The sequence below is a fragment of the Drechmeria coniospora genome, chromosome 02 (genome assembly GCF_001625195.1).
Source record: "Drechmeria coniospora strain ARSEF 6962 chromosome 02, whole genome shotgun sequence".
NCBI classification, from domain to species: domain Eukaryota; kingdom Fungi; phylum Ascomycota; class Sordariomycetes; order Hypocreales; family Ophiocordycipitaceae; genus Drechmeria; species Drechmeria coniospora.
In genome coordinates, this window is record NC_054390.1 from 1,688,629 (window position 1) to 1,704,153 (window position 15,525).

Genomic DNA, 15,525 nt, shown 5'->3' on the forward strand with positions numbered 1-15,525 from the left:
TCTCTTGCATAATACTATTCATTGTATGTATTAAAATTAATAATTATTATCGGTTGCATAATTTTGTAATACGAATAGCTCATTATACATATAGCCAGAACCCACATTCATTAATAATTCAATACTACTGCACGGAGTGTACTCTAAGTACATATACTAATACCTTGTAACTGCATACATTATGCTGCTGTTCAATCGCTCTTGTAATAATTACAGTGTGGACGAAAGAACCATGGACATGAGTGCCTGGTGTTTAATAATATTGAACCACGTGATTTCGCGACCAGGTACGTGATGGTCGAATGTACCCAACGCGTTTGCACACCACAACATTCAACAATCACGCTGCCTCGTTCCAACAACGTACGAACCACACATCTCCAGGGGCTGCACATCTATCGATAGATTAAAGATCCCATAACAGTACGCATATCATGATTTTGTTCTCATCAGGTGACCCAAGTGCCATGCTGAGTTTAATTTAGGTCCTTCGCCCCCATGTCCTCTCCCAGCACTGGCAAGCAGAATACATTTGGCCGTCGCGTACAAACGCCCGAATCGTTCAACAGACTGCACAAACCATTTAAATGCCCCGGAGCAGCTCTGGATCCATCAATATCTAATCGTCCAACAAGAAAACGGAGAAAAATTGATTATCGAGTTTCTAACATTGACGCCGATAAGGACAAGGCTTATGATGGTGCTGACCGCTTACCCCTCGCAAACCGCAATGCGAATGGGTTCCCTGTATTCCAAGCGAAAGACAAAGATGTTGTTTTTCGGAAAGCGTTCGTCATTCCTCTAAAGGACAAAAACACTACCTCGTATAACCCGTCTCGCCCTCCTCCGACGCTGGGCCTAAGGCAAGGTGCGGTCTCCAGTCCAAAGCCACTACACGACCCAAGTGGCGAGTTCTCGATTGTACTATACGACCCCACTGTTGATGACAGGGCAAAGAATGATTTAGAGGAAGAAATTGTCTCAACCGGGCAACAGAATCCAACACGAGAGCTCGACGAACCATTGGTTCACAAGAGTCTTGCCGAGATCCTTGGGATTAAAAAGAAACTGAACCATGAGCATCCCAAGGTGCCGGTTGTCATTGATCCCAAGCTTGCAAAGACACTGCGTCCTCATCAGGTTGAGGGAGTTAAGTTTATGTACCGTTGTGTAACGGGGATGACAGAGGCGAAGGCCAATGGATGCATTATGGCCGATGAGATGGGGCTAGGAAAGACACTTCAATGCATCGCCTTGATGTGGACTCTTCTCAAGCAATCACCCGACGCCGGCAAAGCGACGATACAGAAAGCTATTGTCGTCTGCCCCGCCAGTTTGGTCAAAAACTGGGCGAACGAGTTGACCAAATGGCTTGGTGCTAACACCATCACTCCATTTGCCATCGACGGAAAAGTCAGCAAGGAAGAGCTAACCAGACAACTGCGCCAATGGGCCATCGCCTCCGGTCGAGCAATCACTCGGCCTGTCATCATCGTCTCATACGAAACCCTCCGCCTGAATGTTGAGGAGCTGAAGCACACCAAGATCGGACTCTTGTTTTGCGACGAGGGTCATCGTCTCAAGAATGGGGATAGCAACACCTTCAATTCCCTGGATAGCCTCAATGTCACACGGCGCGTGATTCTAACGGGAACCCCTATACAAAACGATCTGACAGAATACTTCTCCCTCACCAGTTTTGCCAACCCTGGTCTTCTGGGGTCGCGGCTCGAATTTCGCAAACGGTTTGAGATACCAATTCTTCGAGGACGAGATGCCGATGCATCCGAAGCAGACCGTAAACGAGGGGATGAATGCACAGCAGAGCTTCTGAGCATAGTTAACAAGTTCCTCATTCGGCGGACAAACGACATATTGTCCAAGTATTTGCCAGTGAAGTACGAGCACGTCGTATTCTGCAACCTTGCTCCCTTCCAGCTCGACCTGTACAATCATTTCATCACAAGTCCTGACATTCAAGCTCTCCTTCGTGGAAAGGGAAGCCAACCGCTGAAAGCTATCAATTTGCTCAAGAAGCTGTGCAACCACCCCGATCTCCTGAACCTCTCAGAAGACCTTCCTGGCTCGGAAGTGTGCTTCCCAAGCGAATACGTGCCGAAGGAGGCACGAGGGCGCGACCGTGACGTCAAGGCAGAGTTCTCTGGCAAGATGCTGGTTCTCGACCGGATGCTGGCGCGGATCCGACAAGATACCAACGACAAAATTGTTCTTATCAGCAATTATACGTCGACGCTAGATCTTTTTGAACGTTTATGCAGATCGCGCCAGTACGGCAGCCTCCGTCTCGACGGCACCATGAATGTTAACAAGCGCCAAAAGCTAGTAGACCGATTCAACGATCCAGATGGCGAAGAGTTCATTTTCCTACTCAGCAGCAAAGCAGGCGGCTGTGGTATCAACCTCGTCGGCGCCAACAGACTTGTGCTGTTTGATCCGGACTGGAACCCGGCTGCCGATCAGCAGGCCCTGGCAAGGGTGTGGCGCGACGGCCAGAAAAAGGATTGCTTCGTCTATCGCTTCATCGCTACTGGGTCAATCGAGGAGAAAATATTCCAGCGTCAGTCTCACAAGCAGAGCCTCTCCTCTTGCGTCGTCGACTCGGCCGAGGATGTGGAGCGGCACTTCTCGCTGGATAGCCTGCGCGAGCTCTTCCAGTACCGCGCAGGCACGGACAGCGACACACATGACACCTTCAAATGCAAACGGTGCAAACCCGATGGCAAGCAGTTTATAAAAGCCCCGGCAATGCTCTACGGTGACACGAGCACGTGGAACCATCTAGTCAATGGTGGGCTGAAATCCATCCAAGATCTTCTGCTGAGGCAAGAGTGTGGCTTGTCAGAGGTATCGGCCGTGTTTCAATACATATCGCATTGAGAGGGAGTTTATTGTGTATCGGCGTGATTGGGTGGGCACGATGGCGAATATCTTGGGAGACACTAGACGATGGACGTGTGTGGCTTCGCTAATCAAGTCCACTTCGACGTTGGCTTCGTAGAAAGGAATATCTAGCGAGGGCCAAACATCGAGTCAATACTACACCAATGAAAGATATCCGGGAATGCTGAGATATATGTACGGCAGTCGTGCTGACGTAGGCAGACAGGTGTAGTTATCTTGTCATGTATTGCACCCAGACTTCGAAGCTGTCGAATGGCGATACCCGGTGCGGTTGGAGAAGATTAAGCAGGCGGGCCATGGGCTGTAGCAGGCAACGAAAACAGTCCTGGGTGGGAGCTTGAGTTCCTGAATGCCGAATCCCTATCCCGAAGTTACTTTGTTCGAGTGTCAGTACCGCGAGACAGCCGCGGTCAGTCGTGGCTATGCTGATGCGAGTTCCTAGACTAGTGGCGAGTTCGTGCATTTGCTCTTCCGTCCCTGCCGAGGCATATATTCGACCGTCTGCTTCTGTGACGTACTTCTTGTGCACCGGGGATGTTACCACTCGGCAGCCATTGCGTATGAGGTAGCAAGCCGAAATTACTTGCCAGTAGTAAGTAGCCTGCCTATCTACATCGTACTGAAGGGATGTATATTCCGCACAGTAGTAGATGAAGTCGTCGTGGGCCACTTATTGGCGCAGTAGTGGACTTGAGGGAGTTTGTGTTCATGTTCGCACATCAATACACAACAAAAACACAAACGCGGGCACAACACCGACAGAGCACGAGCGCAAACGCCAACCTTATCACGCCAACCTTCTCACTTATCAGAAACCATGGGGCACGACAAAGGCCACGATTCACCTGGGAGGCGAAGGCCACTCTCGGTGGTTGGCCGCTTTGCAAGGTTCGGCGAACGAACTGTGCCGTTGGTGGCAAACGGATGACGTCCCCGATCTGCATTACCACGGTATATGTTGCCACCGAGATTGATACTGCAGTCAACTCACGCCTACTAGGAATTCAATGTATCGTGTGACTACACGGCCCATGACGAATGCCAGCATCCATGTACCGAATCAAGGAGATGGCATCGTGAAGCAACCTGATACGCTCACATCAACGCCAACGCCAACCGGACTTCCCTTCACATGATACAGCCGCCCGAGAGGTAGGTTGGTTACGATTGGCCTTTGAACCCACTGTCTATTATACGTTCATTATCGACCCAAAGCAAGGCCCACTCAGAATATGGCCAGGCTTTGACGCGGTGAGCACGCCGCCGAAATTCCAACCTTTCGAGGCTATAAATAGGATGCCTCGTCAGGTCCCATGGATAACAGAGGCCTAAACAGTTTCGAGGCTCGGGCGCATCGAACATCCGCCCTTCTCTGCACCTCCACGATTCTGTCCATCCCCCGCTTCCGGTTATCATTTTTCATACTAAGTTGGAGGCAAGACGGCAAGATGGGCTCAACGGAGACTAAACCTGCGCCAGAAGGATGCTTTTACATCTGGCGTGCCACTCTCAAGTTCGACTGCGACATCGACTGTGACTGTCAACTTCAGAGAGCTTGCCTCAAGGGGGAACCATCCATGCCCCCGCTGGATGAGTTCGTGCAGCTCGAACTACCTCGGGATGCATATTCTCACTGCCCAGTGCCGACACTGCCACATACACAGGTACTGGCACAGGTGCAGGGCCAACCTGAGCTGGCGGGCGACGACGACGACGTAGGACGGAGAAGCCCGAAAGATGGCCCGTCTGACTCGAATCTGTACCACAGGTCGCTTCGCATCGCCCTCGACAATTTGCGTCGTGACAAACAGGAAGCTTTGGAGGTCAGCCATTCCGATAGCATAGAGATGCTGCGATGCTGCGGCACGGCCAACCCTTCGTGCGGCCATCATCACTGTCCCCGATCCCACCAAGACGTGGATCCGGGCTTCGTCATGGACCTACTCTTGGCCGAGCCCGGCGAACTGGCTGAGCAAGTGGTCGAATCGTTTCCCATGCCCATGGCCAGAACTATGTTGCAATGCTCCAGGAGGGCCGTTTTCGGGACAATTCAACGTGCACGCTCCCAGGCTACTCGGACGGCAGGTAAGGTTCTCTCTTTTACTGGCCGACCGGCTCCCACCGAGCCGAGGGGCCATTCGCATCTCGTACTTCTCCAACATGCTGTGGGCCAGTGGATGAAGAACACACCGCCAGCATTGAGCCGAGACCTACCGCTCATCCGTCATGTCGCCGGGGGGGACTATGATCCCGGCGCCAACTCTGTGACGACAGATACACCAACCCGGAGTTTCAACCATGCAGCCGTCGACGCCATGTGCGACCAAGTGTATGACCGAGCCGTTGCCAACGCCGAGGGGCAGGGCCGCGACGGCGACAGGGACGGGGAGGGGTGCGATGCCCATCACGCCCGGTTGATGAGAGCACTGGAGAATAGACGGCCGACATTGTGGAGCAGCGGCTTGGTCAAAGCGAGTGTTGGGGCACCAGCGGCCGCCTCCAACCACAGTCTCGGCTGGGACTGCGAAACGCTGACTGCTGCCTTTGGACCTATGTTTCCGTCGCTAGCTGTGGGATTGACCTTCTTCGCTCTGTCTTTGCATATGGAGGGTTTGGTAGGAGAGGGCAGTGGGTATGAGTTGGAACCCAGGTAAGGGTAAGATTTTCGTTTCCGGTCAGGGCACCGCATCTGGCTGGAGCGGATTGGGGCGTATTCAACGCTGGGGTTACAGCGGACATGGTCTGTGATGGATGAAGCTCTCCGCAGCCGGACAGTGGCAGGGGACGAGGAATGGATTGCGAAAAATGCGCTTGTGACAGGCCATTCTTCCAGGGTATTTGATTCGGAGGCACGAGTTCGTTGCAAATGTTGGGTCGGGTGGTCACGAGGAACCTCCGATTGCGAGCGGCCTTCTAGGCATACCAATCAACAATGCGCCCCATGGGGAACCCAGAAGCCTCTCTCGTTGAGAAAACCGCGTGCTGCATGCAGATGCACTGGGCCCGAGGGCTCAGAGAAAAACGATACTGCACAAGCAAAAGGCGGGGGGTGGGTGTAGGGTGATTCCTGGTCAAGTTGTGTACTACCTACGCCATACTGCCTTTTTTATCCCCATTCATATTATACGATGGCAGCGCTCGGAGTACTCACGATTGCTTGCTGCCTGGCCGCTTGCTGGCTTGAGCCTCGATAGCTGTCGGCTCGCCAGTTCAAATTCAGACGCATGGACCTTTCGGCTCTGCCATGGCACGAAGAGCAATCCACCCGTACGCTGGGAGTTCGCCATCCATGCAGCAAGTATTACTCCGTACACAGAACGGACACGGAGTATCACCCCTCCGTATAGTATTGGGCATCCGTACTCAATATGCTTACACGTATGACCATCTGAACGCAGGAAGCCTACCGAATGGCGCCACGCCTGCCACCGGGAATATGCTAGTATGGAGCGGGCATTAATTCATCCAAAAAAGAGGCGGAAAGGTAGGCCGGCTGGCGCTTTCAGGCACGTCCACGAGGACAAGTACCACTTGAAAGTACTTCCAATACCATGATTTTGAAAGGAGGCAGTGCGCAGCTAGTTGGCGGAGAAGGGGAGTACTGAACGGCGACGCAGTGAGAGTGTTTTACTCCGTCCCTGTCTTCGAGCTGCGAGTGTGGAGACGAACTTCGGCAGCCAGGTGGCTGAGTGAGACTTCGTGCCCGCCCTGTCAATGCCGCCGCCATTGTTCGGTTCGACCAGGTGCACGTACGCAATGTATCCGAATCCGTACCATGCAAGCACACGTACCCCCTACCTACCTAGCAATTTCTACCGATCGACAAACAATCATTTGCAATATTCGGGCCTGCTTCGCCCGCCGGGCGTATGGCTACCCCCAGTGGCGGAAATTGGCCATTGATCAAGTTGCACTCGGAACTCGTTCTCGCCTACGACAGAACCAGCAAGCAACGGGCCAAGAACAGCAGGCATGACATCACCAGGTGCTGATAGTTCAAGGACTCCACTGCCTCGTGAACGTCATGGATGTAATTCTACCCCGTACCTACCCTCCTATCGAGTATCGTGAAGATGCAAGCAACTTAGGCGCCGAACCGCCCGCGACCGAGTTGGCAATAGAGTGGAGTGATTCCTTGCTCGAGGAGCCGATGCTGGATGGCACAGCCTGCCAGCTTGTCTCTGCGCCTGCACCGACTACCCTCTCCAGTAGCATCCATGCACGCGAAAATGTATAGAGAATAATAGTATATTGGCCCATGATGTCCCCCTCCGTGCTGCTGACTAGCAGGCAAGCTGACTAGCACACTTGCGAGGCACCATGAAAGCCTGCACTCTACCACCTACCCAGAAACCAACGTCGAGGGTGCCTGATTGATTCGAGCATGCAAAGCTCGTGCTGCGCACGATGGCGTGGGCATCAGGCTTGGTGACCGGTCCACTTCCACATGTTGCCACACGCAACAGGCATTACACCCATACTGTTAAGTTGTTACAGCGCAGCCCTTGGTGCATGTACGTGCACAAGTAAGTATTCTACTCCAAGTAATTCTCAAGTATTAATTCGGACGTGGCTAACCTCACCATAGGAAACTATTACGGTGCAGGGGATTTCCTTTTGGCCTCGGTTGATCATCATTCATCCACCATGGTGGGACACAAACAAGCAAGTGCAAGGGTACTCGTAAGCGCCTGGCTCCCAGCTGGCTCGCGGGAGTATGTCGCAGCTCGCCAATACCGTCTCGGACGGAGGCCCGCGATCAAAGTCAGCCAGTACAAGTCGAAGATGAGCACACGCCACGTAAGCGCGTACAGTATGAATACGAGTACATGCAGTCTGTATTCCGAACCTGTACTCGTTCGTGGGGCCTCGGACGTGATGCTTCGTGTGTACGGAGTATTACAGTAAGTACAAGTACGCACATGAGTACGGAGCAGGCAAGTACATTTGCGAGTACACGTCTAGAGTAATGCGATGCATTCACCCAACGGTTGGCTCATCACATTCACCAGCGAGACGCGTCGACCGAACCTTACAATATTCGGCCAATGGTACTCCGTACCTGGCAGTCAATTGCATAGGCAGCCATTGGTCAACCTCCCGAATCCTACGGGCGGTTGTTCTTGATCGGATTGGACTTGGTATTCCCAGGGACAGATGCGAAATAGGTTTCAAAAATGGGCCGAGTGTGCAATGATATTTCCATCTGCACCCCCATACGCATCGCATCGAAGGTATGCATATGTACTGTGCTTAATAGCACGGCATTTGCTTGAGAGAACCGTGTACTTATTTACGAGGGGGGCGTTCCCTCCCCACTCGCAAATTGCCGTGGCAGATGAGGATCGGATCGGACATCTTTGGGGTTAGGGGGGGGGGGCAAGGGGGGCTCCCGACCCGAACAAGCAAGTTCCCGGCCTGCCCCTGTCTCCCGTTCCCTTTTCAGCATGCATGAGAAATTGGATGGATGCCCTGCCACCACGGTCTAGGCCTGCACCAGCTTCCCGTAGGCCAGTTCGATTCGAATCGGCTTCGCGACTTCTCCAGATAGCACGAGTCTATGCTACCACTTCATACCAGCAAAGCAGTCAGGTTGCCGTACTACCTTGCGGCCCAAATCTCGACGGAATCAACGACGCTTTCGCAAAGGATATAATAGCGATGGCGGCTCAGCCAGCCAGCCTCCTCGACCCCTATCCACAAGTCTCTCGATTTTGTGCCCCTGGCCCCTGATCCAACCAGCCTTACTCCATACTTACCTACTAGCATCTGCATATTATTACTTGCACCTGAACCCCTGTGCAGTACTGCAGTACTACGTCTAGGTACCTCTAGTCCCCGCTCCGTACGGAGTGCTCCGTACTTGCCAGTATTTTCGCCCATATGCGAGGCACCCATAACGCCACTCCGCCGCTATCTGCACAAAATGCTTGGCGAGACAGAGTCAAGCAGACCGTCGATCAAGCCTTTCCGCCTTGCCTGGTGGCTATGGCGACTGCGAGGGAGTCTGTTCCAACCATGTAGGCATCGCCGCGCCGTCCATCCACGCCTTGGATGGAAGCGGCCGCAAAGAACGCAGAGGATCGATCCATCATGATGCCGAACTGGCGGTGAACATGAATGCTTCAGAGGGGCAATTACCCAGTAGTAGACCTTCCTCTTAGGCCAACGGCAATGTGCTTGGGAGCAAATAGACGGCTCGTACAGTGTACATGAACTCGAGCGGTATGGACCGTACGGAAAGACGACATGTTGTCATGGCGGGACAGACGGCTCTGGCTGAGACTGAAACCTAGACATGTCTTACCCGGGGGCCCGCTAGGGTGCGACCAAGTACGAATACAATTACGCGTTCTCTGCAGGGCCCTCCTACCCTGCTCTCCCAACGGCCTGGTCCCTACGGAGTACTCCATCCGGAAAGCCTCACGAGATCGAGATCGGCAGAGTCATAGACCCCCCCCCCCCCCCCCCGGTCGAACTTCAAAATGGCGGCCATCATCAAGTATGACATTGACTGTTCGCGCCCCAATCTTCCATATGAGGGAGGGTCGGAACAGGCATGGGCGGGCGATGGCAGTGTTGGCACACCTTGAGCCATGTCGAGCCTCGATTCGATCCAACTCGGATAAGACCAAGCCTCTCTCCCCCGAATCCACAGGCATACTGCTACACGCGAGAGTAATGCTCTTCCAAAGCTTGACACAGTTGCATTCATCTGTCTTGCTAGCTAGCCGGGACAAGCCAGAAAGCTTCCCGGCATGGCCCAGCAATCGGCCCGCGAGGAACTGTCGGTCCTCTTCGAGGATCTCTACACTCTGCCACCGTCCGAAGTCAAGGAAAACGGCTGGTTTCGAGCCTTGCAGAACCATCATGGAGCAAAGGAGGAAATTCTTTCGTCAATACCAGCTACCAGGCAGCCCTCGCACCGACCGCTGCACCTCTTGCACACGATCCTCACTGAGCTCCCAGGCCCGTGGCCTGTGGTTTCCGTCATCCGCTGTCATTCTCGCCTATATCGCTTGCTTCCGGAGGCCTTCAAGGCTGGCCAAGATGTGGAGCTGGCCTCCTTGCTGAGTTCCGTGTCAAGGCTGGTCAGGAACTCCTACAGCTCTCTCGCAGATTTCCTTACATGTAGTTCCGAGCCAGCACTGCGAACGGCGAATTCGGACAGGTTCATCACCCACCAGGCCCTCCGTGATTTCGTCCTGCAGTTTTGTCTGCCTTCCAAGGAGAATGGACGGCGGAAACCAGTCGTCGCGGTTGCCCTGCCCAACGGGCCGCTCATGGCAGCCGCCTGTATCGCCGCGGCGACATACTACACGGCGGCACCAGTCAACTCGGCGGCTGGGCCGGACCAGTTCCGCGCCGATGTCACGCAAGCAGGCGCCAGCTTCATCCTGACAACGGCGGAAGAGTACCAGAAGCTGCAACTGAGCGACTCTTGGGTCCGCGAAGCCAATGTCCAGGTTTTCTGCCTCGATTGGGATAGGAGACAGAAGATCGACCTGACGACTCCATCCGGAGAGACGGTACGTTGGCAGGACGGCCATCAGCAACCGAACAAAGCAGATGACATCAGCCTCGTCCTCTTCACCAGCGGGACATCCGGTACGAAAAAAGTCGTGCCGTTGAAGCTGCATTCCATCGTGGCCGGTGTTGTTTTTGTCATGGACTCGTGGGGTCTGACTGAGAATGACGTTTGCCTCAATATGATGCCTCTCTATCATGTGTAAGTGCCGACGCCGGCGAAGGATCTGCAGGACCCCCTCGTCCTCTCACCCACAAGATCTGGCGCGGGCCAAGCTGACACCGCACGACAGTGGTGGGTTGGTGAGAAACATATTTGCCCCCATCTTCTCCGGTGGCTCAACCGTCTGCTGCTCCGCCTTTGACCCCAATTTGTTTTGGGATGTTGTGGAAGATATACAGCCGACATGGTACTACGCTTCACCGTCGATGCACTCCGTCATCCTTGCGCATGCCTCGGAGCGCGCCTCCTCCTTGAAACGATGCCGACTGAGGCTTGCATGCAATGCCGCTGGAGGCCTTTTGCCATCATTGGCCCGTCAGCTACGCGATACTTTCCATTGTGTGGTTCTGCCGAGTTATGGAATGACAGAGTAAGTACGGCGTCCCCTCCTTGCCCTTGGCGTGCAATGCGCTCCTTGGCTTCGAACAAGGCTGACCTTATGCTGTAGATGTATGCCCATATCGACCCCGCCTCTGACGTACGAGCTGGAACGTGAAGGGACATCTGGCGTAAGCGTCGGCCCTGGGTTGGCCATCTTGGATTGGGCCGAGGCGGCGGTTTCGTCTGGGACGGTGGGCAGGATCTGTGTGAGAGGCGAACCCGTATTCCCGGGGTACCTGCTCCCCGACGGCTCGTTCGACAAGTCCCCGTTCAACGCCGACGGATGGTTTGACACCGGCGATCTGGGCTTCATGGACGACGACGGTTACCTTTACATCACAGGAAGGAGCAAGGAAGTCATAAACCGAGGCGGCGAACTCATTTCTCCCTTCGAGGTCGAGAACGCCATCATGTCGGCAGCACAGTCGTCCGATTCACCCATCAGCGGCCGCATCACTCAAGCTCTCGCCTTCTCCGCCTCCCATAATGTCCTCCAGGAGGTCGTCGCGGTGGCGCTCGTCACCCCGGCCACAAGGTCTCGCGTTGACCTGAGGACGCTTCATCTGGCCCTGCGATCCTCTCTTCAGCAGGCCAAATGGCCCATGCTCATCGTGTATATGGACGACTTGCCCAAGATGAACAGCAAGCTTCTTAGAATCGGACTAGGCCAGCGCATGAGGCTGCCTGACCTCGACGACGATATGCCCTACCTCAGACGTCACTGGCAAGCAGCATGCCCACCCGCCGATGCCGCGATTGCCGTCCCGATAAAGGCTCAGCCAGTTGCCGTGGACGACGAACTCCTCTCGAGAGCTCTCGATGCGCTGGTCCCCGTCGATATGAGATACCACTGTCGAAAGCTTCAAGCGGACGGCACCGTCGAACTCTATCTGGCCCCGGCCAACGCCCCTGCCCCTGACCTGGAGCCGGTGTTGGTCCAAAGTCTGCAGAAGCATCTGGCCGAGTATTTGCACAGCTACATGGTGCCGACGACGGTTCATCTGATGGCTGAGCCTCTGCCGACGGATGAGCGTGGCGATGTGGACGAGGTCGAGATCCAGAGAAGGCGGATCCAGCTGCTTGGCGCCACTCTCGATGAGCTGGACACAACCACCCAAGGCAAGGTCACAAAAGTCTTTGCCGACATCCTGTCAAGGCACCCTGGAGAAATCCCCGCCGATGTGGACTTCTTTAGCCTCGGCGGTGATTCTTTGGCAGCCGGCCGCCTCCTGTCGGGGCTGCGACGCACCTTCAACGTGCAGCCCCCGGTCGGCATTGTCTTCAACCAGGGCACCGTCCAGGCCATCTCGACACACCTGGACAAGGCGATGCAGCTGGGTCCCGTCGACGATGGCGAGAACATGACCGAGGGGTGCACCAAGACGCACAGTTCGACGAATCCGCTCCTCATGGCTCTGCAGCTGGTTCCGCTGGTTCTCGTCTACCCCCTTCGGCGTGCGCTCCAGTGGACCATCTTCGTCGTTGCACTCTGCCATACGCAGAATTGGCCGACAAACGGGTCGGTCGTCGGCCGTCTGACCAACCTGGTCTTGAGCATTGAATTTTCACGCCTTGTCATTCTATGCGTTGTCCCCTGGATCGGCATCGCCACCAAGTGGCTCATCATCGGTCGCTATCGTGAGGGAATGTACCCAATGTGGGGGTCCTATCATACGCGCTGGTGGATGGTGCAGAAGACGGTGAGCATATGCGGCAAAGGCTTGTTCGAAATGAACGACATGACGAACCGGCTCTACTGTCGCCTTATGGGCGCACGGATCGGGAAGAATGTCAAGCTCACCGACGCCGAAATCGGTGAATGGGATCTCGTCGACATCCAAGACAATGCAGTGCTCGCACGCTGCATTTGCCGCCCGTTTGCGGCTGAGGGGAACGCGACCATGTACCTTGGCCGCATTGTCATCGGCGAGAACAGTTCAGTCGGAACGTCATCCGTCGTCGCCGCCGGGTCCAACGTTCCCCCCAACACCTGCATTGGCCCCAACTCGTCAAGCTGGGAGATGGACGAGGCCGACGAGGCCAACCGCGACTTGTCATCCAGCAGGGTTCCCAAACCTCACTGGCTGCTGACATGGCTTTTGACGATACCCCTGGCCGTCGTGGCCTGGGTCCTGTCGCTGCTACCTTGGGCCGCCGGGCTCATCGGCATGGTGCTAAACGAGCCGCAGATGAGCGAAACACCTCTGCGAGACGTTCTCAGCTGGTTCACGGCTTCCGAACGGGTCGGCTACCACTATCTTGCCCTCGTGCTCAGGACCCTCTTGAGCCCCTTTATCCTCTTCGCCTTCACCGTCCTGCTCAAACTAGGCCTCGATGCTATCTTCGGCACGCTCCAACCAGGGCCTGCTCACGGTCGCAGTGCCGTTGCCACCTGGCGGGCTGCCCTCATCAATGCTCTGATGCCAGTCCCCCAGCTCCAGAAGATGACGAACATGTTTGGCCAGCACTACGAAGCGACGTCCGTCGCTCTGCGAATGCTCGGGAGCAAGGTTGGCAAGCGAGTATACTGGCCGGGTACCGGGCCGGCCATTGGCGATTACCACTTAATCAATGTAGGTGACGACGTCGTCTTTGGCTCGCGCGCCGACCTCGTCACGTCGGACGGCACCGGCTCCGAGACAATCACCATCGGTGACGGCGCCATGATTGCCGACCGCGTCTGCCTTCTTCCCGGCGTCGAGATTGGCGAGCAGGTAACGATGGGATCTGGTGCTCTGACCCGCCGGGGCAAACGGTATGCACCTGGCGGCACCTTTGTGGGCTCCAAGGGCGGTGATGCCCTTTGCCTCTCCACCGGCCTCAACCGCAACGCGACGAGCATGGCAAAGCAGGCGGGACGGGCGTGCATTCGCCCCGTGAGCAGCGAGGAGACCCTTACGGCCGACCGATTCCAGTCCAAAAAGCGGCTTGACCGCACCCGCATCCATCAGATAGGTAGCGACGAGACGCTGGCTAACTCTGGCGAGTCGTCGCCCCATTCACACCATCATGGCGGCCCAGCTCGAGATCCCTGGATGACGTCGGACAGCGACTTGGATGGCAATGCAGGCCCACCGCCGCTATCGTCAGAGACCGTCTCGCCCTTTGGTCGCGCATTTTACCTCAAGCTTGCCCCCTACCACGTCATCGGCCCGGTTGCCATATTTTTCTACTCCGCTTCCATGACCGTCCTCACGGCCGTGTATTGGAACGTGCCAAACATTTCTTCGATCCAGATCGTCGATGTCATGATAGAAAGCCTCGCCCCCCAGCAGGGAAGTTTTTGGGTCGAAGTGGCCATACTCTACGGCCTGTCGGCCATCATGATTGCCGTCCTCACAACCGTGCAAGCCATGTTGGCCCTCGCCGTCGTCATCGCCTCCAAGTGGTTGCTCCTCGGCCGCCGACAGCCTGGTAACTATGACTGGGACAAGTCACCGTATTGTCAGCGGTGGCAGCTGTTTCTCTGCATCGAGAAGCTTCGCCGTCAGTGCTACAGCGGTCTTGGTATTCTCGGTCTCCTCACGGGCACCAGCTGGATCGTCCTCTACTTCCGTGCACTTGGTGCCAATATTGGTAAGGATTGTGCCCTATTCGCCAGTGGGAGACCGAGCCTTGTATTTACCGAGCCCGATCTGATTACGCTTGGCGATCGCGTGGCGATCGATGATGCCAGTGTCGTTGGTCATATCAACACGCGCGGAAAATTCGATCTGAACCGTCTTGAAATTGGCGATCGGTGCGTATTGCGTACTGGTAGTAGACTGCTGAGTGGTGCTACAATGAAGAAGGATAGCTGTCTCCTTGAGCATACTCTGATCATGGGAGGTGATGTGGTGGAAGAGAGGTGGACGATGCAAGGCTGGCCTGCAGAAAAATACGGCGGGCAACGCACGAAATGCGGTGCGGTCGTATAAAAAGATAAAGTAAAAACGAGTTTCAAACAATTGGAGCAACGACTAGGATACCGACGGTGCATACGGAGTAGGAGCCATATTATGTGAGTCATATCTGCAATGTGCCAATGACGCCATCCGTATAATCGTGCTACGCCCTACCTAAAGGTGGTGCTCACTACTACATTACTCTACCGGAATAGGTACTTTTCTCCCCTGGATCTAAAATTACAAATATTCAATAATAACAATAGCTATTGGTTCGGTTCTGTAGGAAACTAGTAATAAGAGATCTCTTTTAATAAATCAAATTAGTATAAAGGGAGAAAAAGAAAGATATAGTAATACAACTTACTTTATTCTTTATATAATTATACGAGTTGCAATTACATAATATATTTAGGTTTCGTTACTTATAAAGTAATATAGCTTAGGTAATATATATATATATATATATTAGTAGTTCTTTAAATTACCCTTAAACTCCTACGTACTCCTTACTCCTTATCGACTTAACCTTTAATGTATATATTAATTTGGTTTATAGATATAATCCGTTTTAGTATTCTATTTAGC

The 15,525-nt window shown here is 54.4% G+C and overlaps 3 protein-coding genes across 3 annotated transcripts; all 3 read left to right on the forward strand.

The window, feature by feature from the left end:
- Nucleotides 1-498: 498 nt before the first annotated feature.
- Nucleotides 499-2,898, forward strand: DCS_03702 (DNA repair protein, SNF2 family; the record flags this gene model as incomplete). Its single annotated transcript, XM_040801018.1, has 1 exon — nt 499-2,898. The coding sequence occupies one exon, from the start codon at nt 499-501 to the stop codon at nt 2,896-2,898; it is 2,400 nt and encodes a 799-aa protein (XP_040656051.1).
- A 1,472-nt stretch (nt 2,899-4,370) lies between these two features.
- On the forward strand, nt 4,371-5,576 carry DCS_03703 (uncharacterized protein; the record flags this gene model as incomplete). Its single annotated transcript, XM_040801019.1, has 1 exon — nt 4,371-5,576. One exon carries the CDS (start codon nt 4,371-4,373, stop codon nt 5,574-5,576), a length of 1,206 nt encoding a protein of 401 aa, XP_040656052.1.
- A 3,831-nt stretch (nt 5,577-9,407) lies between these two features.
- Nucleotides 9,408-14,970, forward strand: DCS_03704 (uncharacterized protein; the record flags this gene model as incomplete). The annotated part of the gene is made up of 4 exons (XM_040801020.1): nt 9,408-9,424; nt 9,668-10,651; nt 10,743-11,042; nt 11,121-14,970. The coding sequence occupies 4 exons, from the start codon at nt 9,408-9,410 to the stop codon at nt 14,968-14,970; spliced, it is 5,151 nt and encodes a 1,716-aa protein (XP_040656053.1).
- Between the last annotated feature and the right edge of the window lie 555 nt (nt 14,971-15,525).